This window comes from Sapajus apella, unplaced genomic scaffold (assembly GCF_009761245.1).
Source record: "Sapajus apella isolate SASKATOON/1434 unplaced genomic scaffold, GSC_monkey_1.0 scaffold62, whole genome shotgun sequence".
NCBI classification, from domain to species: Eukaryota; Metazoa; Chordata; class Mammalia; order Primates; family Cebidae; genus Sapajus; species Sapajus apella.
Genome location: NW_022437002.1, coordinates 3,835,884 through 3,859,323, shown reverse-complemented (window position 1 = coordinate 3,859,323; position 23,440 = coordinate 3,835,884). Strand labels below are relative to the sequence as shown.

General features: G+C 45.7%; 1 protein-coding gene across 1 annotated transcript in view; it reads left to right on the top strand.

Moving 5' to 3' along the window:
- Nucleotides 1-11,538: 11,538 nt before the first annotated feature.
- Nucleotides 11,539-23,440, top strand: part of SPOCD1 (SPOC domain containing 1) — a 28,770-nt gene continuing 16,868 nt past the window's right edge. Inside the window, 1 exon segment of the mRNA XM_032246725.1 lies at nt 11,539-12,906. Coding sequence (XP_032102616.1) covers nt 11,539-12,906 — 1,368 coding nt within the window.

Sequence of the window (23,440 nt, the reverse complement as noted above, 5' to 3'; positions counted from 1 at the left end):
AAAAATTAATGTGGTATGGTAGCGGGTGCCTGTAATTCCTTCCAGCTACTTGGGAGGCTGAGGCAGGAGAATCACTTGAACCCAGGAGGTGGAGGTTGCAGTGAGCCGCCCTGGATTTTTTATTTGAAAGTGAGACACCATCTTAAATAAAAAAAGGGGGAAAAAAAAAAAGAAAAGAAAAAGAGTAAATTCCAACATATATATAATTTGGGGAAACAGATGTGCATGTGATAAAACTACATAAAACAGAAAGCAAAAGAACATAACACAGGATTCAAATTAGGGGTTGCTGTGGGTGGATAAGAGTGAGGAGAATCATATCAGTTGGTGTAAGCTCTTACCAGCATTTGGTTTTCATCTTGGGCAGTGGTTCCATGGATATTTTTATATAATTAAAATAGATACCCTAATACATAAATTCATAAACTATTCAAGGAAGGCCTTTTGTGGACCAATGGTGAGAATGTGTACTACATACCCAATTATTATGATAAACCTCGTTCTATGCCATTGAAGCCCAATTAAAAAGAATAATAAACAAGTCTGGTGCAGTGGCATGCCTGTAGTCTCAACTATGCAGGAGGCTGAGATGGGAGGATTGCTTGAGCCCAGGAGTTGGAGGCCGCAGTGAGCTATGATTGCACTACTTACACTCCAGTCTGGGTGACAGAGCAAAGCCTTGTCTCTAAAAAAAATAAAATAAAAAAGTAAAATAAGATTATTGTTTTAAAATGGAAAAATACATAAAATCACAAGAAATAAAAGTTATCATCCAGAGATAATCTCTAGCTATCAACATATAATGGATATTTTATACATTGTTCCTGTGAATAAATATGTCTGTATGTGTTATCTGCATAATGGAGGTGATACTATATACGATGTCTTAAAATCTTTAAAGAAATTTCAAGTCCTATATATTTATTGTAGAGTAATGAAAAAACACAAGAGGAGAAAAAAGAGGCAACTTAGAGCCACCGTCCAGTGGCTATAATCCCAGCACTTTGGGAGGCCAAGGTGGGCAGATCATAAGGTCAGGAGTTCCAGACCAGCCTGACCAACATGGTAAAACTCTGTCTCTACTAAAAATACAAAAATCACCCAGACATGGTAGCACGTGTCTATAATCCCAGCTACTCAGGAGGCTGAGGCAGGAGAATCGCTTGAACCTGGAAGGCGGATGTTGCAGTGAGCTGAGATACTGCCATTGCACTCCAGCCTGGGCAAGACTCTGTCTCAGAAAAAAAAGAAAAAAGAGCCACCGTGAACATCCTGGTACATTTCCTTTCATTTTCTTCCTTTGTGTAATATCACATTACGACACTTCCACACCATTCAATATGCTTTGAAAACACTACCTCTTTCTATCTTAAATTTTTTTGAGATGAAGTCTCATTCTGTTGCTCAGGCTGGAGTGCAGTGGCGCAATCTCAGCTTACTACAACCTCTGCCTCCTGGGTTCAGGGGATCCTCTTGCCTTAGCCTCCCGAGAAGCTGAGATTACAGATGCCCGCCAATATGTCCAGCTAAGCTTTGTATTTTTATTTTTAGTAGAGACGGGGTTTCACCATGTTGGCCAAGCTGGTCTCAAACTCCTGACCTCAAGTGATCTGCCTGTCTTGGCCTTCCAAAGTGCTGGGTGTACAGGCGTGAGCCACTGTGCCCAGCCTTTAAAATTCTTAAAGTAGTAATTTGGCAGTGGAGAAGTCTGGAAAACACTTTCTACCAAGCGGTGGAGGTTAATATCACCTGCCCCCCTGCTATGATGTGAGGAGAAGGCATTTTCCCCATGTGGCATTCTTTCCAAAACCCCTGAGACCTGTTTAATCTGGAGAAAAACATCAGGGAAATCCAAATGAAGAAACACTCTACAACATACCTGACGATTACTCCTCAACACTGTCAAGGTCATGAACAACAGGGAATGACTGAGAAACTGTCACAGATCAGAGGACCCTAAGGCCATGGTAGCTAAATGCAATGTGGTAGCCCACACGGGAGCCTGGAACAGACAGAGGACCTGAAGGGGAGAACTGGCGGAATCCACATAATGCTTGGAATTTAGTTAATAGTAATGTACCAATGTTGGTTTCTTAGTTTACAGAGAGACCACAGTAATAAAAGATGTTAACAATGAGGGAAAATAGGTGAGGAGTAGATGGAACTTCTTATACATTTGCAACTTTTTCTTAAGTCTAAAATTATTCCAAAATAAATAATTTATTAGGGAAAAAATCCACAAAACCCCAAATAGTCTTTCCATGGCTTCCAGGATGTCATGCCATTGTTTCCTTCTTCCCTCTCTGACTGCCTCTGGGTATGTTTTCTTATTAAAAGACAGGCACACCACAAGGCAGACCCAGTCTGATTCCTCCCCTTGCGGGGATACAGTCTGGCGTGGGGATACAGTCTGGCGTAGGGACTTTGGATGGAGCTGGACTTGAGGTCAGACATCGGCTCTGCTTCTCTCCAGCCAAACAATCCCTAGCAAGTCACGTGTGTGAAGCCCACCTTTTCTCTTCTATAAAAAATGAATAATGGGCAGCGTGCAGTGGCTCATACCTGTATTCCCAGCACTTGGGGGGCTGAGGCAGGAGGATCACTTGAGCCCAGAAAGGCACTTGAGCCCAAGAGGTAGAGGCTGCAGTGAGCCGTAATCGTGCCATTGCACTTAAGCTGGGTGACAGGGCATGACCCTGTCTCTGAAAACAAACAAATAAACAAACAAACAAAAAACAACACAAAATTATACCAGGTAAATACTGATCACAAGGAAGCAGTGTGCCAATATTAGTATCAGAAAAACTGAATTAAAGCAGAAGAACATTAATAGGAAGAAAAGGCACATTTGGCACTGATGAAAGTTATAATCTTCCAAAAAGTTGTAAAAATTTATGAATTTGCATGATCCTAAAAAAGTGTTTTTAAATATATATAAAGCAGGAACTTACAGAGGTAAAGGAAAAAATTGACAAGTCCATAATAATTGCATGAGATTTAAAAAAAAATTTTTTTTTGAGATGGTGTCTCACTCTGTTGCCCAGGCTGGAGTGCAATAGTGCAACCTTGGTTCACTGCAACGTCTGCCTCCCCAGTTCATGCGGTTCTCCTGCCTTAGCCTCCCAAGTAGGTGGGGTTATGGGTGCCTGCTACCAGCTAATTTTTGTATTTTTAGTAGAGATGGGATTTTGCAATGTTAGTCAGGATGGTCTCGAACTCCTGACCTCAAGTGATTTGCCTGCCTCGGCCTCCAAAAGTGCTGGGATTATAGGCATGAGCCACTGCACCTGGCTGATTTTTAAAATTTTATCTAAAACATGTTTTTAGAGAAAGGGCCTCACTCTGTCGGCCAGGTTGGAGGGCAGTGGTGCTATCGTAGGTCATGGAAGCTTTGAACTTCTGGGCTCAACTGATCCTCCACATACTAGAATGCCTTCCTATAGAGGATTGAAGGCCAAAAGCCCTTTCCCAGATTCCCTTACAATGAGTGTCTCAGATGTGAATTATTTTCCACCACTTAGTGCTATTGTGCAAGATCTGAAAGGCAGATGAGAGGCCAAGACCATTGTCCTTTTCTGTGGGCTGTTACTGCTTCCAGGCACAGCTGTGGCTCTATCGAGTTTGCCCGCATCAGTGTCTGGCCCCTAGTGTTGTGCATGTGGGCAGTAGGAGCAGCACCGGCAGTGCCTGTATGAGACATTTGTATTGTCTCCCTAACAGTGTACTTAAAAATACAGTTCTAATGTGTGTTCTAGGCCCAGCCTCGGGTCCATTCCTACAGCCTCCCAGTGACTTTTTTTTTTTTTTTAAATATAATAGGGTCTGGCTCTGTGTCCCAGGCTGGAGTGCAGTGGTGTGATGTTGGCTCACTATAACTTCTGCCTCCCGGGGTCATCCCCCTACCTCAGCCTCTTAAGTAACTGGGACTATGGGTGCACGCCACCACATCCAGCTAATTTTTGTACTTCTGTAGGGACAGGGTTTTTGCATGTTGCCTGGGCTGGTCTCGAACTCCTCTAAGCTCAAGCAGTCCGCCTGCCTCGGCCTCCCAAAGTGCTGGGATTGCAGGCGTGAGCCACTGCGCCTGGCTTTCCAATGACTTTCGAAACACTCAGTGCCCTGTATTAAACCTCATTCTGCTTAAAATACCCAGAGTAGTCTCTGTTTCCTGCATTTAACACTGATTTCTATAGATTCAGGTTACCATAGATTACTATGGATTTGAAAAACATGAGTAAAAAGCTTGAAGTAAGAAAAGCTTAAACTGTTGGCCGGGCGCGGCGGCTCACGCCTGTAGTTCCAGCATTTTGGGAAGCTGAGGCGGGTGGATCACGAGGTCAGGACTTCAAGACCAGCCTGGCCAACATGGCAAAACCTTGTTTCTGCCCAAAATACAAAAATTAGCCGGGCGAGGTGATGGGCACCATCTTTTTTGTAATCCCAGCTACTCGGGAGGCTGAGGCAGGAGAATCGCTTGAACCCAGGAGGCGAAGTTTGCAGTGAGTCGAGATTTCGCCACTGCACTCCAGTCTAGGTGACAGAGCAAGCCTTCATCTTGAGAAAAAAAAAAACAGGAAAAGCTTAAACTATTAAACTGATAATTGTAATCATTTTTCAAGCATATAATGAATATTAACAATGACTGACAGTATATCAGATCACAAAGGAAATCTTAAAAAAAGTCAACATCATATAGACCGTTTTAACTTATCACAATGTAGTAAAAGTAAGTTTTAATTTTCTTTTCAATAGAGAGGGTCTCACTATGTTGCCTAGGCTGATCTCAAACTCCTGAGCTCAAGGGATTCTCCCACCTCAGCCACCAGAGTAGCTGAAATTACAGGGGTTCACCACCAAGTTTGGCTGAAACATTTATGTAGATATGATTTATTTGTTTTTATTTAGAGATGGGGGTGTGTCTTACTATGTTGACCAGGCTGGTCTTGAACTCCTGGCCTCAAGTGATCCTCCCATCTTGGCTTCCCAAAGTGCTGGGATTACAAGCGTGAGCCACCACACCTAGCCCGAAACTACATTTATTTTTAGTAATAACAGGTAGCCACTGGGTCTGGTGGCTTATGCCTGTAATCCCAGTGCTTCGGGAGCCTGAGGCAGAAGGATTGCTTGAGCCCTAGAATTCAAGACCAGCCTGGGCAACATAGAGAGACTTCATCTTTACAAAAAATAAAAATGCGAGTCAGGCACTAATACTTCGTTTCCCTAGAGACTCTGTCTCTAGGCTGGGACTACATGCATGCACCACCATGCCTGGCTAATTTTTGTATTTTTTATAGAGACAAGGTCTCACTATGTTGTCCAGCTTGTCTCGAACTCCTGGATACAAGTGATCCTCCCGCCTTGGCCTCCCAAAGTGTTGGGATTACAGTTGTGAGTCACCTCGTCCAGCTAAAGGAAGAGTTTTAAAAATGAACTGATGGGCTGGGCACAGTGGCACATGCTTGTAATCCCAGCACTTTGGGAGGCCGAGGCGGGCAGATCATGAGTCAGGAGTTCAAGACCAGCCTGGCCAACATGGTGAAACCCCGTCTCTACTAAAAATAAAAAAATTAGCTGGGCATGGTGGCACATGCCTGTAGTCCCCTACTCGGGAGGCTGCGGCTGGAGACTTGCTTGAACTGGAACCCGGGAGGCAGAGGTTGCAGTGAGCTGAGATCCCGCCACTGCACTCTAGCCTAAGTGACATGGTGATAGGCACCTGTAGTACCAGCTACTCAGGAGGCTGAGGTGGGAGAATCATCTGAGCCCAAGTGATTGTACGCTGCACTTCAGCCTGTACACAGAGCGAGACCCTATTTAAAAAAAAAAAGAAGGAAAAGAAAGAGAAAGAAAGAAAAAAGAAAATGCAATAAAAATATTAAATAATAGAATAATTTAATTAAAATGTGTGATATTTTGATGAAGAAAAATCACAGAAATGCATTGAAGGCCTGAAAGAATGGAAATAACGTACATTTACGGATGAGAAGACTCAGTATTATTCAATTTTATCCCTAATCTGTAAATTACATGAAATTCTAATTTAAATCCCAACAGAATTCTTCAAGGAACTTGACAAAATGATTCTACAGATCATATGGAAGAATAAAGGTATACAGTTAGCTAAGACAATTATAAAAAACAGAAACCAAGTTGGGGGAGGTGGAGCTTGCTCCCCCAATAGCAATATTTATCACAAAACCATAGATCTAAAACAATAGCAAGAATAGACAAATCGATCAATGGAAAAGAAAAGAAAGCCAATAAATAGGCCGGGCGCAGTGGCTCATGCTTGTAATTTCAGCACTTTGGGAGGCCAAGCTGGGCTGATCACCTGAGGTCAGGAGTTCGAGACCAGCCTGGCCAACATGGTGAAACCCTATGTCTACTAAAAATACAATAAATTAGCTGGGCTTGGTGGCAGACGCCTGTAATCCCAGCTACTTGGGAGGTTGAGGCAGGGGAATCATTTGAACCCAGGAGGCGAAGGTTGCAATGAGCCAAGATCCCACCACTGCCCTCCAGCCTGAGCAATGAGAGTGAAACTCCATTTCAAAGAAAAAAAAAAAAAAGCCAAGAAATAAATTTCATTCATTAATGGGAACCAGGTATATGGCAGAGGTGCTGTCATGAGTCAGTGGAGCAAACAGCTAATGATGGAGTAAATGGTGTTAGGCCAAAACCTGGGCAAAACCTTACTATTTTTTTACGACAATGAGACATTTTAGAATACCAGGAGATAGGCTGGGCACAGTGGCTCATGACTGTAATCCCAGCACTTTGAGAGGCCGAGACAGGCAGATCACTTGAGGTCAGGAGTTTGAGACCAATCTGGCCAACATGGTGAAACCTCGTCTCTACTTAAAACACAAAAATTAGCCAGCTGTGGTGGCACATGCCTGTAATCCAAGCTACTCTGGAGGCCGAGGTAGAAGAATCACTTGGACCTGGGAGGCGGAGGTTACAGTGAGCTGAGATTGTGCCACTGCACTCCAGACGGTGATGGAGTGAGATTGTCTCAAAAAACAAACAAACAAACAAACAAACAAAACCTAAGTTAGAATACCAGGAGATAGAGAAATTGGCCAGAGACTGGCGGGCTTCCAAAACCAGTACTTGCTAACCTTGAACAAATTACTTAATCTCTCTGCCTATTTCGTTGTCTGTCGAATAAGGATACTAACAGTTCTTACCTCATGGACTTGGTGTAAGGATTAACATAGGTAAATTAATAGAGGCAAAGTATTTAGACTAGACCCTGGCTCAATACAGCACTACCTAAGTGTTTACCATGCTTTTTTTTTTTGGAGACAGAGTCTCACTCCTGTCACGCAGGCTGGAGTGCAGTGGTGAGATCTCGGCTCACTGCAACCTCTGCCTCCTGGGTTCAAGCGGTTCTCCTGCTTCAGCCTCCCCAGTAGCTGAAACTACTGACATGTGCCACCACGCCCAGCTAATTTTTGTATTTTTAGTAGAGACAGGGTTTCACCATATTGGCCAGGTTGGTCTCGAACTCCTGACCTTGTGATTTGCCTACCCCGGCCTCCCAAAGCGCTGGAATTATAGGCGTGAGCCCCCTCACCTGGCCGGCCATTCTTTATCTCTGTACCATGTGGTACTAACATCTCCTCCCCCGCTTTCTCTGCTCAATGTTGGAGACTTCATTACCCAAATGGACCAGAATGGCTTAGTTCGCTGGTCTTAGAAAACCTGGTCAATTCTCTGCCATCATGACCAAGACTTTCCTTAGTGGGAGGAGTTCTCATTTACAAAAACGATTTCCTTAGTAATTTTGGTCATCAGTGACATCCAATTTCCACCCTTCCCTCATCTATGACTCTGACTGCCAGATCATGACAGTTTTCAATATGGATTACCCAATAGCTTCTTCATTTGTTGTTGTTTTGTGGTTTTTTTTTTTTTTTTTGAGATGGAGTCTCACTCTGTAGCCAGGCTGGAGTGCAACGGTGCCATCTCGGCTTGTTGCAACCTCCGACTCCATGGTTCAAGCAATTCTCCTGTCTCAGCCTCCCGAGTATCTGGGATTACAGGCTTGCCACCACGCCCAGCTAATTTTTGTATTTTTAGTAGAGACGGGGTTTCACCATGTTGGCCAGTCTCGATCTCCTGACCTTGTGATCCGTGCGCCTTGGCCTTCCAAAGTGCTGGGATTACAGACGTGAGCCACCGAGCCCAGCTGGGTTTTTTTTTTCTTTTTCTTTTTTTTTTTTTTTGGTAATAAACCTTGTTTTTTAGAACAGTTTTAGATCTACAGAAAAATCTGAAGATTAGTACAGGGAGTTCCCGTGTACTCCAAACTCAGTTTCGCTTATTATTAATATTATGTTGTTTTTAAAATTCCACATTATGTCATTGAGATACATTCATGTTGATATAGAGATCTAATTTATGTAGTCTAACTGTGGTTTAGTATTCCTTTGGCCTGGAAGGTTCTCACAGTCTCACCTGGCACAAGTTTAGTGCCAGGGAATTCTATCTCCCTCGAAATCAGACCTATCAAATTTTCTGGCCAGGTACAGTGGCTCACGCCTGAAATCCCAGGCCAAGATGGGAGGATTGCTTGAGCTCAGGAGTTCAAGACCAGTCTGGGCCACATAGTGAGACATAGCCTCCACCAAAAATAATTTTTTTAAAAATTAGCTGGGCGTGGTGGTACATGCCTGTAGTACCAGCTACTCAGGAGGCTGAGACAGGAGCATCACTGGAGCTCAGGTAGTTGAGCTCAGGAGTGAGCTCTGATTATGCTACTGCAGCCCAGCCTGGGTGACAGAGCCAGATCCTATCTCAGAAAAAGCCAAACACCCCTGTTTCTTCAGTAAAATTATTTACATAATCATAACGTCATAGATGTCATCTGGTTTTCAGTGTTAAGACTCAATCTACAGGTAAACTATGGTAAACTGAATTCTCTTTACTGGATAGAATGTAAATGCTATAAATCTCAACCATACAAAAGTAAAATTAGGCCAGGGGCGGTGGCTCACACCTGTAATCCCAGCCCTTTGGGAGGCTGAGAGGGGTGGATCACGAGATCAGGAGATCGACACTAGCCTGGCCAATATGGTGAAACCCTGTCTCTACCAAAAATACAAAAACCAGCCGGGCACGGTGGCATGCACCTGTACCCCCTGCTAATCGGGAGGCTGAGGCAGGAGAATCGCTTGAACCCGGGAGGCGGAGGTTGCAGTGAGCTGAGATTGTGTCCCTGCACTCCAGCCTGGTGACAGAGTGATATTCTGTCTCAAAAATAAAAAAAATTAAAAAAATAAAGGCTTAGTTCATGGATGAAAGCAGAGGCAGGGAGTGGATATCAAGGGAAATTATCCATTTCACATGGAGAAGAGTCAAGAGATACAAAATACAGAAGAAACAGACATTTAAGAGTATTATTCAAAGTGGTAATAGAAACTAACAGAAAAACTTAAAATATAAATATAAAAAAGAAAAACTGGGAGGAGAAAGGGGGAAAGGGTGGTGTTTAAAATCACCACAGCAGGAAGTCAACAGGTACAGTTAAAATTAATAAATCAAGTAATAGAGGTATGAGTGTATTATTCAGTCAGGAAATTAAAAAAACTAAAACAATAACAAACATGGTAAAAAACAAAAAACAAAACAGTTGTTTCCAGGAGTTGGGGGATTGGGAAATGAGAGAAAGCTTTAAACTTTTGATTTCTAACCTTCTATTGGGCTTGAATCTGCATTTCCATCTACATTAATTATAGTTGAGTTTTTTTTTTTTTTTAATTAGGCAAGCACTATTCACAATAGCAAAGACATGAAATCAACCTAAATACTCACTGGCAAAAAATGGAATACTATGGAATACTATGCAACCATCAAAAAGAATGAGATCACGTCCTTTGCAGGAACACGGATGGAGCTGGAGGCCAGATCCCCAGCAAATTAATGCAGGAACAGAAAAACCAACTATGGCATGTTCTCGCTTATAAGTGGGAGCTAAACGATGAGAACACCCGGACAGAAAGTGGGGAGCAACAGACACCGGAGTCTGCTGGAGGGTGGAGGGTGGGAGGAGGGAGAGGATGAGAAAAAATAAATATTGGGTACAGGCTTAGTAACTGGGTGACGAAATAATCTGTACAACAACCCCTGTGACACAAGTTTATCTACATAAAAAACCTACATATGTACCTCTGAACCTGAAATAAAAATTAAAAAATAAAATAAAATTAGGCAACAAATCTAGATAATTCTGACATTCCCCTATCGGCTCAGGGACTGTTGCGGAAGGATCAAGTAAAACTCTCAGGCAGTCAGTCAAGGCCCTACGCCGCCCCATGCACCCACCTACCTCTGCTTGGGAGCCAGAAGGATTGGCACCTCCTCCGGGAAGCCCTCGGGAGGAAGAGGGCGCCCTCTATCGTAGCAGGAACGCCAGCACGCCTGGGGAGCCTCCCTGTGCGCATCATCAGGAACTCCACCCCCATCCCTCACCAGGGGCCTCCCTCCCCCGCATCACGTGATCCCAGCTCCTTCTCAGCTGGTGGGTGGAACCCCAGGAGGGAAAACCCGGGGAAGCGCAGGTGAGAGCGACGAGACCGGTGGCGCCCGGTTTCCGGATGCTGGGGGACTGCCCCAGGAAGGCCTGGGAACCTGGGTGGGGCGCCTTTCAGAACGGGAGCGATGGGAGAGGGACGGGAGGGGTTATGGGCACGAACCGCGTTTAGTATCTGCCCCTTGCGGAGTGTTTAAGAGCTGGGAGAGAATTTAATTGAGAAAGAAAATTGAGACCGGGCGCGGTGGCGCACACCTGTAATCCCAGCACTTTGGGAGGCCGAGGCGGGCAGATCTCGAGGTCAAGAAATTGAGACCATCCTGGCCAACATGGCGAAACCCCGTCTTTACTAAAAATACAAAAATTAGCTGGGCCTGGTGGCCTGCGCCTCAGCTCCTTGGGAGGCTGAGGCAGAATTGCTTGAACCCGGGAGGCGCAGGTTGCAGTGAGCCGATATCTCGCCACTGCAATAGCCTCCATCTCAGAAAAGACGAGAGAGAGAGAGAGAGAGGGAGAGAGAATGAATGAGAATTGAGAAAGATAATTGAGAGGAGAGAATCCTGGCCCTTCTACTTCCTGTGTGCCCTTGGGTGAGTGACTTAACATCTCAGAATCTCAGTGTCTTTGCCTGTGGCTGCCAGCATGAAATGAAGTAAGCACACAAGCCATTAATAAATGGTATCTTATTAGATCCCATTTAAGCGAATGAGTGAACTCTCAGAGACAAGAAGGCCCTGGAGGCCGCTTGTAGCTCTGCCCTGTTTGGAGGCAGGCCTCTCCACCCTCACCCAGGGCACCAGCTCCTGATGGGTGCTCCCCTCCCTGGAGTGCTCACACCTAGGCCTCAGGAATGGAAGGGTCTGGGAGCACTGCCTGGAAGAGGGGCTCCTCTTAGTTCCCACTGAATGGGCTGACAGGTCGGACTCTCCATGACAAAGTCTCCTCTTTCTGTCTCCACACAGGGCCGGTGTTGTGCTTTTGGCCCAGATAGGTGGAAAGACATGTCCCAAGTGGGTGATGCAGAGGTTCCCAGCAAAGAAGACCCTGTGCTCAGTCCCCAACACAACTGTGAGCTTTTACAGAACATGGAAGGAGCCAGCTCCACTGCAGGCCTGGCACCAGATGGGCCAGGAACAAGCTCTGGGCCCCAAGTCAGGGCTGGCAGCAGAAGGAAGATCCCCAGGAAGGAGGCCCATCAAGGTGCCAGCTCCTGGGCTGCGGGTGCTGCTGGGGTCCGCCCAGGGGTCTCGGAGCCGCTCGCTGTGGGACAGAGCCAGGGCTCGAGGCCGGGTCCTGGGCTCCACATGCAGCTGCCCTCGGTACCAGCTCAGGGGAGAGCTCTGACCTCCAAGAGGCTCCAGGTTTATCTGTGTGACATCTTAGCTGACAGTTGCCCCAGGAAACTTTGTCACAGGTCTGCTGGCCTTCCAGAGAGAGCCCTGGTCTGCAGGGAGAGGCTTGCAGGGGTGGAGGAGGTGAGCTGCCCCAGGTCCAGGGAGGCCAGAGACGGTGGGATGAGTTCTCCAGGGTGTGACAGAAGAAGCCCCACAGTCAGCAAAGAGGAGCCCCATGGAAGGCCCCCGACAGCCTCACCAGGCCCAGCCTCTGTGAGGGTAAGAAAGAAAAGCAGGAAGCAGGGGGCCCATTTGGAGGGTGGGGAAAGGGCCGGCAGCTTCCTGTGGCTTGATTGGAGCCCTGGTGGAAACAAGCCCTCGTCTGTGGGAGACCCTCCCCAGGGTGCTGACCTGGAGTCCTTGGGAGGCCCCTGCAGAGACACTGGGTGTGGGCCTGCAGAGCCAGGTGGAAGTGGGGCAGGTTGTGCCTCAGGGACTGAGAAGTTTGGATATTTGCCTGCTGCAGGGGATGGGGCCCAGCCAGGCAGCCGCTGTGGCGCTGTCGGGTTCCCAGTGTCCAGTGGAGGGGAGTCCCTCAGTCCAGCTGCACAGGCTCCTCCACAGAGCGCGGCACTGTGCCTGGGGGTGTCAGCAAGGGCCTCTGCAGAGCAGCAAAAAGCTGTGCATGTCGTGCGGGCTGGCAGTGATGAAGGCCGGGCTGCAGCGCAGGACCAGGAGGAGCTGCAGGTCAAGGGTCAGCCAGCATCCAGGGGAAGGCTAGAGCAAGGACTCGCTGCTCCTGTGGACAGCTGTGTTGGCTCCCCGGAGTCCTTGGGCAGCCCCAGCTCCCCCCTGGACCCGGAAGCCAGCAGGGCCTGCTCAGGCCCATTCACGGAGCAGAGAAGATCCAAGGGCGCTAAGAAGCTGAAGAAGGGTCCGGTGCCCTGTGCCCAAGACCAAGGTGCAGACAGAAGCTTAGACAACTCCCACCAGGACGGGCCAGAGGAACCCGGCCCAGGAGCCTGCCCCAGGCTGGTGAGCTGAGTCTGATAGTTTGGGATAGGAGGGGGGCCTGGCCATGTCTCTCAATGTCATGCTTGACGGTATAATTTAATAGAGCTAAGCTAGATGGCCTCTTCATGAACATTCTCTCTTACATGCCTGTTAACTAAATGGGCAAAACGAGGCCATTGGGATGTTTTTTAAATCTCTCTAGGTTTCCTCATTAGTTTAAAAAAAAAAAAAAGGTCGGGGGGATACTAGGCCGGGTGCAGTGGCTCACACCTGTAATCCCAGAACTTTGGGAGGCCGAGGTGGGCGGATCACTTGAGGTTGGGAGTTCAAGAGCAGCCTAACCAACATGGAGAAGCCCTGTCTCTACTAAAAATACAAAATTAGCTGGGCGTGGTGGTGCATGTCTGTAATCCCAGCTACTTGGGAGGCTGAGGCAGGAGAATTGCTCGCTTGAACCCAGAAGGCTGAGGTTGCGGTGAGCCGAGGGCGCACCATTGTACTCCAGCCTGGGCAACAAGAGCAAAACTTTGTCTCAAAAGAAAGGATACTAAAGAAAACAAAAATCAAAAAATCAAAAAAAAAAAAAAAAGGGATACTAATTCCAGCTTCATGGGATTGTTTTGAGGATTAAATGAGATTATGGTATAAAATAATGTGCCCAGCACAGCACAAGGCACAAGGTAAATTGTTTTTCCTTTACTGCTCACAGTTACCCTGTAAGATAGGCGTTAGCTCCATATAACCAGATGGGGAAACTGAGGCTCAAGGGGTTAACAGTATTCTTCAGGCTCACACAGCTAGCGAGGCAGTGCCCAGCCATGTTCCCTGTATCACCATTTCCCTTTCCATTGTTCTTTTACTTATACTAATCATCGGTTCATTAATAATCATAGCTAACATTTACACACCAAAGGCGGAAGATGACTCTACTTGGTTTTGGTGTATATTTGTCACGCAGTTGAATTTTCATCACATTTATTGAATGTGCAGGATGTGGCTAAGTGTTTCTGATTTCATCTTCACATGGTGTCCATAGAGGTGAGGTAACAGACCCAACTGGTGAATGGGAGCAAGGGTATAACCCCAGGTGATCTATCTTGAGAGCTCACTGCACTGCCCTTCTCTGTGCATGTTCTGTGGTATCAGCACAGTCGTAACAGCGTCTGGCTTGCTTAACACGTGCTGGATATTGTGCTAAGCACTTTATCTTCAATCTTTGTAACAAGCCTGTGAGGTAGACACTATTGACATATACCCATTTTACTGATTGGAACACTGAGGCTCTGAGAGGTGACATGAGTACTCAAGGCCAAATGGCCAATTAGTAAAATAGAATCAGTGAACTGTTTTCCACTATGCATGAAGCCTTTTTATCTATAAATAGGCTCCTATTATGCCTTATTGTTCCAGGACTTTGCTTTGTTTTGTAAGTGCTATAGTATTTGAAGATCTTTCTCAGCTGGTTCACCTTGTTCTGCCGAATTTGATCTTTTCCTGAGCCCTGCGTCATAAGTGTCTGTGGATGTATTTGTCATAACCACAGGCGCTGTCAGGATGAGAGGGTGGGCTGGGACTTCCTCTTCTCATTTTCAACCACTGTAGTGGAGTCAGGAGCGTGAGTCCTGGAGGCCAATAGGCTGACGTTCAATCCTGACTTTGCTGCTATCCGAACAACTGAGGCGAGTGTAATTCTCTCATCTGCAAAATGTGGGTATTAAGAGGACTTGCCTCCTAGGGAGGTGGTGAGGATGAAATGAGATGACACCTGTTTGCCATTTAACAGAGTGCTTGGTGCAAGAAAAATACTCAGATAGGTTACCTGTTACCAACCTAGGCAATTTCGTCCTGCTGTAAGTAATGCAGGGGTGGACCATCCTTGTGCATCTGGCTTTTCCCTTCTTCACGTGATTTATTTCGACCAGATGCCCAGAATTGGGATTCCTGGGTCTGCAGCCTTTGAGGGGGCTGGTGGTGGAGCCAGTTTCCTGCCTGGCTTGACTGGAAGCAGCCCACGACTGCTGGCTCCTCCAGGCTCCATCCTTGACTCTGCGGCATAGCCCATCATCCCACAGCTTTCCAAACAACTCGTTGCCGTGACAACCAGTCCCAGCTGCGGGAGAAGAATTCAGTCTGGGATGTGACAGAGACGGGTGGGTGATTGCGGACAGGGCTGAGTGGGGCCTGGGCAATGGGGGGCACAGTGCCCAGCTGGTCCGGAGCCCCGCTTAGGGCCCTAGCACCTTCCCCTGGAGACAGCTTGGCTTGTGGCGGGGGCAGACGGAGAGGTTCAAGGTCAAGCTCTGTCTCTTACTGCAGGGTGACTTTAGACCTGTCTTTAGACATTTAGATGAGTTTAGCTTCCCCCCGCTTTCTTAAGCTCAGTAACAGCAAGACTTTATTATTATTATTTTAGAGACAGGGTTTCTCCATGTTGGTCAGGTTGGTCTTGAACTCCCGACCTCAGGTGATCCGCCTGCCTCGGACTCCCAAAGTGCTGGGATTACAGGTGTGAGCCACCACACCTGGCCACATATTATTATTATTTTTAAGATGGAGTCTCGCTTTGTTGTCTAGGCTAGACAATCTTGGCTCACTGCAACCTCCGCCTCCCAGTTTGAAGTGATTCTCCTGCCTCAGTCTCCTGAGTAGCTGGGACTACAGATGTGTGCCACCACGCCCGGCTTATTTTTGTATTTTTAGTAGAGACAGGATTTCACTGTGTTGGCCAGGCTGGTCTCGAACTCCTGATCTCATGTGATCTGCTGCCTCAGCCTCCCAAAGTGCTGGGATTACAGGCGTGAGCCACGGCGCCTGGCTGCAAGAAGACTTTAGATATTTAGAAATGTCTCTTCTGAATCTGAGTTGCCTCGTCTGTGAAATGGGGAGAATGAACTGGGCCCTAGAACTCTGGTATCAGAGGCTGGCCAGAGACTCTTGGAGGAGACATGGGAGGGGAAGTGGATACCATTCTCTTGTCTGTCCTGGGCCCCACAGTGGCTGGTGAGGTTTGGAGCTGTGCTGTGGATGGGATAGCAGTGGGTGTGTGGAGGGCAGCTCTGCCAGTAACCCTGTGCTGCTCGCAGTCCGCCTGTTGCAACCAGGGGGGCACGTAGCTCCTTTGGCCTGGCCCAGAATCCCTGGTTCAAGGTAGGCTGTCTGCAGCTGCAGAGTGTCAGGAGATGCGTGGAGGAGCGTGTCTTCCCAGCAGATGAGCAGCCTCAGAGGAGCTCGTTTTATTAGTGTGCTGACTATAGACAGAGCTTCACATATGTCATCTCATGTAATCCTCACGTTAACCATTAAAGGTCAATGCTGGCCAGGCGGGGTGGCTCACAGCTGTAATCCCAGCACTTTGGGAGGCCAAGGCGGGTGGATTGCTTGAGCCCAGGAGACCAGCCTGGGCAATGTGGCAAAACCCTGTCTCTACAAAAAATACAAAAATTAGCTAGGCATGGTGGTGTGTGCCTATAGTCCCAGCTACACGGGAGGCTGAGGTGAAAGGGTCGCCTGATTCCAGGAGGTCAAGTCTGTAGTGAGCTGTGCTGGCGTTGCTGCCCCCCAGCCTGGGCAACAGAGTGAGACCCTGTCTCAAAAAAAAAAAAAAATCAGTGTTAATATTCCCATTTTACTGAGTAAGAAAACTGGGATTCAGAGAAGTTAAGTGACTCACTCAGGGCACATAGTGAGTAAGTGTTGACATAACTTGGGTGCTTATGGGGCTTTGCTATAATTTGTTGAACAAGGAGTGGGGCTCGTCCAGGGATCTTACTAGTGGGAGGAGAAAGCAGCTAGCCACAGCACTGAAATACAGACGGAAGCCCAGTGGATCGAGGATGCCCAGAGGGGAGAGGAGAGGGATGTCTGAGCTGGGTCTGGGCAAGGGAAGTGGGTGTTCAGCAGTTGAGAAAGTAGGAGAGGCTTGCTAGGAAGAGGGCAGTGCCCTGCAGGGCTGCATTGCAGGAGTGGAAGGGTAGGTGGGCGTTACCGGTGGGACAGGAGCCAGGTGGGAGAGACCAGTGAGGGCAACGCTGCTTGGATGGAAATGGAGAGCCTGCAGGGGGGTAAAATGTCAGCATGGCCTTTCTCCAGGGCAGGGACCAAGGAATGTTAGCAACACCAACGTTTACGGAGAGAGCTTGTTCTGCTGCAGCCACTGTTCTAAGGGTCTGGAATAATGATAATGAACCTTGCCCCAACACCGTGAAGTAAATAGTGGTATTATCCTCATGTTACTGATGAGAAAACTGAGGCACAGAGAGATTAAGTAACTTTCCCAAGATCACGCAGCTCCTTAGTGTTGGCAGCAGGTACCCCCATTGCATGAATATGCCACAATTTATTTATTTGTTGACTCTGCGTGGACATTTGGGTTTTTTGGTTTTTTTCCTGCTACATATGATGCTGCTATGCCTAGTTTTGTATGTTTTTTGGTACATATGGGCAAGAGTATCTCCAGCGAATATTTTCTGGGGTGGAATTGCTAGGTTATAGGGTGCACACATGCTTTCTAAAGTGGTTGAGACAGTATACACCCCCATCAGCAGTGTATAAATGTTCTGGCGACTTCACGTCTTTGCCAAGCTGTGACAGTATCAGACTTGGATTTTTTGCTGAAATGGCAGTATGCTGTGGTGTCTCAGTGTTGTTTTAATTTTCACTGCCCTCTTAGTAAGGAGCATCTTTTCATGCATTTTGGCTATTCTTAAGTCTTTTGCCAAAAAAGTTTTTTGGTTGTTTAACTTTTCCTTATGGATTTGTAGAAGGCGTTCTTTTTTAAATTATTTTTTTGTTAAAGACAGGGTCTTGCTCTGTTACCCAGGCTGGAGTGCAGTGGTAAGATCATAGTTCACTGCAGCCTTGAATTCCAGGGCCCCAACAATCCTCTCACCTCAAACTCCTGAGTAGCTGGGACTACAGGCATGTGCCACCATGCCCAGCTTATTTAAGAAAATACTTTTTTTTTTTTTTGAGAAGGAGTCTCGCTCTGTTGTCAGGCTGGAGTGCAGTGGCGCGATCTCAGCTCACACTGCAACCTCCGTCTCCCTGGTTCAAGCAAGTCTCCTGCCCCAGCCTCCCAAGTAGCTAATTTTTGTATTTTTAGTAGAGATGGGGTTTTGCCATATTTGGCCACAATGGTCTTGATCTCTTGACCTCATGATCTGCCCACCTCGGCCTCCTGAAGTGCTGGGATTACAGGCATGAGCTTCCGTGCCTGGCTTTTTTTGTTTTTGTTTTTGTTTGAGACAGAGTTTCGCTCTTGTTGCCCGGGCTGGAGTGTAATGGCGCCATCTCAGCTCACTGCAACTCTGCCTCCCGGGTTCAAGTGATTCTCCTGCCTCAGCCTCCTGAGTAGCTGGGATTACAGGTGCCCACCACCACGTTCAGCTAAATTTTTTTGTATTTTTAGTAGAGACAGGGTTTTACCATGTTGGCCAGGCTGGTTTCGAATTCCTGACTTCAAGTGATCCTCCTGCCTCAGCCTCCCAAAGTGCTAGGATAACAGGCACGAGCGACCATGCCAGGCTAAAAAATATTTTTATAGAGATGGGCTCTCACTATATTGCCCACTCTGGCCTTGAACTCCTGGCTTCAAGCAATCTTCGTATCTTGGTCTTTTAAAGTGTTGGGATTATAAGCATGAGGCACTGCACCTGGCCAGAATTCTTTATCTATTCTGGATAGTACTCCTTTGTTGCTCATGTATTTTGTAAATATATTCTCCTAGAGTATGGCTCATAATTTTGCTTTCCTTGTGGTATCTGTTGATGAGCAGAAATTCTTAATTTTTAAAAACTGTGGTAAAGTATATACATAACTTAAAATTTACCATTTTAACAATTTTTAAGTGTACAGTTCAGTGGCGTTAAGTACACTCACACTGTTGTGCAATCATCACCAACATCCATCTCCAGAACGTTTTCCTCACCCCAAACTGAAACTCTGTACGTATTAAACAAGAACCCCCTATTTCCCTCCCCAAACCCCGATTCCCGCCATTCTAGTTTCTGTCTTTATGAATTTGGCTACTCTAAGCACTTCACATAAGTGGAATCACTAAATAATTGGCCTTTTGTGACTGACTTATTTCACTTAGCATAATGTTTTCAAGGCTCACCCACATTGTAGTGTGTATTGGAATTTCATTCCTTTTTGAGGATGAATAACATTCCATTGTATTCGTCTATCAATGGACACTTGGATGATTTTCACCATTTGGCATTTGTGAATTATGTTGCTAAGAACATTGGTGTACAAATATCTGTTTCAATCCCTGCTTTAAATTCTTTTTTGCATATATACCCAGAAGTAAAATTGCTGATGTAATTCTTAATTTAAAAATATCCAGGTTTATCAATTATTTCATTTATAGTTTGTTTTAAAAGTATTTTTAAAGAATTCCTTTCCTATCTCAATGTAGTGATGAAGTTCTCATACATTGTGTCTTACTAAAAATTCTTGATAGTTGGTGAAACAAGTCTTCCAACTTTGTTGTTCTCGAGAGGATCTTCACTCTTACATTCTTCTGCTTTTTCATATATTACAATCCGATTGTCAACTTCCAGACACACACACACACACACACACACACACACACACACACACACACACACACACAGAGGTTGGGATCTTGATTGAAAACATATTGAACCTATAAATCAGCTTGAGGAGAACTAATTTTTTTTTAAGAGATAGGGTTTCACTATCTTGCCCAGGGTTATCTTGAACTCCTGGGCTCAAGTGATCTGCCTGCCTTGGCCTCCCAAAGTGTTGGGATTACAGGCATGAACCACCACCGCACCTGGCTGAGAACTACCATCTTCACAATATTGAGTCTTCCAATCCATGAACATAGTATATTCATTTATTTTGATCTTTATGTCTTTATATTTTCTCCATAAAAATCTTGCACCTTATTTTTTTTTGAGATGGGGTCTCACTCTGTTGCCCAAGCTGGAGTGCAGTGGCATGAGCTCAGTGGCATGAGCTCAGCCTCCCAAGTAGCTGGGCTTACAAGCATGGCTACCACGCCTGGCTAATTTTTGTATATTTAGTAGAGAAGGGGCTTGACCATGTTGGATTTCACCAAGTTAGGATTCTATACTCTGATAGAGATCGGAGGCAGAGGTCCTACCCTCAGGTGTTGGCTAGAACAAGCAGTACATTTTGGAGGCAGCCTTGAGTTTTCTTAGGCATCCACTTTAAGAGGGCTAGAGTCATCTTAGGGATGTGCCATGATCTCTTAGAAACTATGTTAGTGTCTGTTCAAGTCTTTACAGACAAAGGTTGAGGCCTAGCTGAGAAGGAGATTCAGAGGAGCCTGGCTAGAGTTTGGTCAAGAAGAAAAACTGTCACTTGGCAGTCCTAAAATATTTTCTGTTTTTTTTTTTTTTTTTTTCTTGTTTGAGACTGATTCTTGCTCTGTCCCTCAGGCTGGAGTGCAGTGGTGCAATCTCGGCTCACTGCAGCCTCTGCCTCCTGGGTTCAAGCGATTTTCCTCCTCATCCTCCCAAGTAGCTGGGATTACAGGTGCCCACCACCATGCCTGGCTAATTTTTGTATTTTTAGTAGAGACAGGGTTTCACCATGTTGGCCAGGCTGGTCTTGATATCCTGACCTCAGGTGATCCACCCACCTCAGTGTCCCACAGTGCTAAGATTACAGGTTTGAGCCACTGCACTCAGCCTAGAATATTTTCTCTCTGGCTCTTTACAGAAAAAAAGATTGCTGACCCCTGGAGTGAATCCTTTTGTGCTTAACACCCAACCCTAGCCATCATGTGTTATCTTGCCTGAAAATCATCAAATATTCATTTAATATCCAAATTTGCAATAGTTTCATAAAGATGCCTAATTTTAAAAAATTAATCAATCAATATTTTTTTTGGAAAGTCAGTCCTGCTGTTTCCCAGGTGTAGTGCAGTGGCATGGTCTCAGCTCACTGCAACCTTCACTTCCTGGGCTCAAGCGATCCGCCTGTCTCAGCCTCCTGAGTAGCTGGGACTACAGGCATGTGCCATCACACCTGGCTAATTTTTTGTAAAGATGGGGTTTTGCCATGTTGCTCAGTCTGGTCTCAAACTCTAGAGCTTGAGCATTCCGCCCACCTTGGCCTCTCAAAGTGCTGGCATTACAAGTGTGAGCCACTGCACCTGGCCAGCACCTTATTTTTATAGCTTGTCTTTCTAAAGTCAGGATACAAATAAGGTCCACACTTTGTGATTGGTTGATGTCTCTTTTAAGTCTTTTAAACTATAGGTTCTCCCTCCATATCTTTTTTCTTGCAATCTTTTTTTCTTTTTTTGAAGAAATTAGATTGTCCTGTAATTTTTGCATCCTGTACAAGAGTTAAACATGTTCCTCTGTCTTCACTTTAAGCTGTGAACTGGTGGTTGAATCTAGAGGTTTTATTAGAATTGGATTCAGCTTTTGGCCTGAACTACTTCGTAGGTGGTGGTATGTGCTTTCCATCAGAGGTACATGTCTCCTTGTACTACTTTGTATTTACTGATGCTATTGTGTGTGTGTGTGTGTGTGTGTGTGTGTGTATAGAGAGAGAGAGAGAGAGAGATTGAGAGAGAGAGAGATGGAGTCTCACTCTGTCACCCAGGCTGGAGTGCAGTGGTGCGATCTTGGCTCCCTGCAACCTCTGTCTCCCGGGTTCAAGCAGTTCTCCCGTCTCAGCATCCTGAGTGGCTGGGACTACAAGCATCCACCACCACGCCCGGCTAATTTTTATGTTTTTAGTAGAGTTGGGGTTTCACCATATTGGCCAGGCTGGTCTCAAACTCCTGACCTCAGGTGATCCACCTGCCTTGGCCTCCCAAAGTGCCAGGCATATGTTTTGTGCTTTGCATATGTTTTGCATTTCTACACTGTCTCCCGTGTAAAACCACAATTGAGTTTTGTTTATTGATTTTGCACCCAGAAATCTTGCTTTTATTAATCTATATAATTTATCTATTTGGATTTTGTTTTCTATGTAGACAATCATATGTAGACAAATGACAGTTTTTGTTATTTCCTTTCCAATTCTTTACATTTCTCTTCCCTTCCCTTTCCTTACTGTGCTAAGACTGTTCGTTTAATGTTGCATAGAAGTGGTGATAGCAAGGAACTCATGACTTGTTCTGGATTTTAAAGGAAATGGCGTCATCATTTCACCTTAAGTATGACACTTGCTAGGTTTTTAAAATTTTGTTTTGTTTTGTTTTGAGACGGAGTTTCACTCTTGTTGCCCAGGCTGGAGTGCAATGGCTCGATCTCGGCTCACTGCAACTTCCACCTCCTGGGTTCAAGCGATTCACCTGCCTCAGCCTCCCAAGTAGCTGGGATTACAGGTGCCTGCCACCATGTCCAGCTAATTTTTTGCATTTTTAGTAGAGATGGAGTTTCAGTATGTTGGCCAGGCTGGTCTTGAACTCCTGACATCAAGTGATCTGCACACCTTGACCTCCCAAAATGCTGGGATTACAGGCGTGAGCCACTGCACCTGGCCTACACTTGCTATGTTTTTTGTATAGATGCTCTTTGTCAGGTAAAGGAAACGCCCTTCTCTTCCTTGTTTGCTAATTATTCTGAATGCACAGTGCATTTAATCAAATCTGTTTTCTTTGTTTCTAAGATAATATGATTTTTATCCTCGAATTTATTGATGCTAATTTAAGGAATTGGTTTTTGTTTTTAGTTTTTTTTTTAGACAGAGCCTCGCTCTGTCACCCAGGCTAGAGTGCAATGGCTTGATCTCGGCTCACTGCAACCTCCGCCTCCCAGGTTCAAGCGATTCTCCTGCCTCAGCCTCCCGAGTAGCTGGGATTACAGGTGCCCACCACCACGCCTGGATTATTTTTGTATTTTTAGTAGAGATGGGGTTTCGCCGCGCAAGCCAGGCTAGTCTCGAGCTCCTGACTTCCGGTAATCCGCCTGCCTTGGCCTCCCAAAGTGCTGGGATATCAGGCATGAGCCACCGCACCCAGCCATGAGGTTTTTTTTTTTTTTAATGTTAAGCTTTTAAAAATGTTAAGTTCTTGCCTTGCTGGAACAAACCCAATTTGATAATGGTACATCTTTTTTTATATCTTGTGAATTCAATTTCATATTTTGTTTGGGGTTTTTTGTAGTTCAGTTGATGAATTAACTGGCCTGAAATGATTTGTTCTCATACTACCCTTGTGAGATTTTGGTATCAGGGTTTTGCTAGCTTCGTAGAATGAATTGTGGATTGTCTTTTTGTTTTCTATTCTCTGGCATAATGTATTTAAGATTGGAATTATTTGTTCTTTGCACATTTTGATAGAATGCCTGGTTTAAAAAAAAGTCTGGACTGATGTTTTCTTTAGGGAAGATGTTTTCTTCCCTATTGATTCAATTTATCTTATGACTATAGGTTTATTCAGTGTTGTTTTTCTCTTGAATCAGTTTTGGTAAGTTGTACTTTTCTTTTCTTTTTTAAGATGGAGTCTTGCTCTGTTGCCAGGCTGGAGTGCAGTGGCACGATCCCAGCTCACTGCAAGCTCCGTCTCCTGGGTTCAAGCGATTCTCCTGCCTCAGCCTCCCCA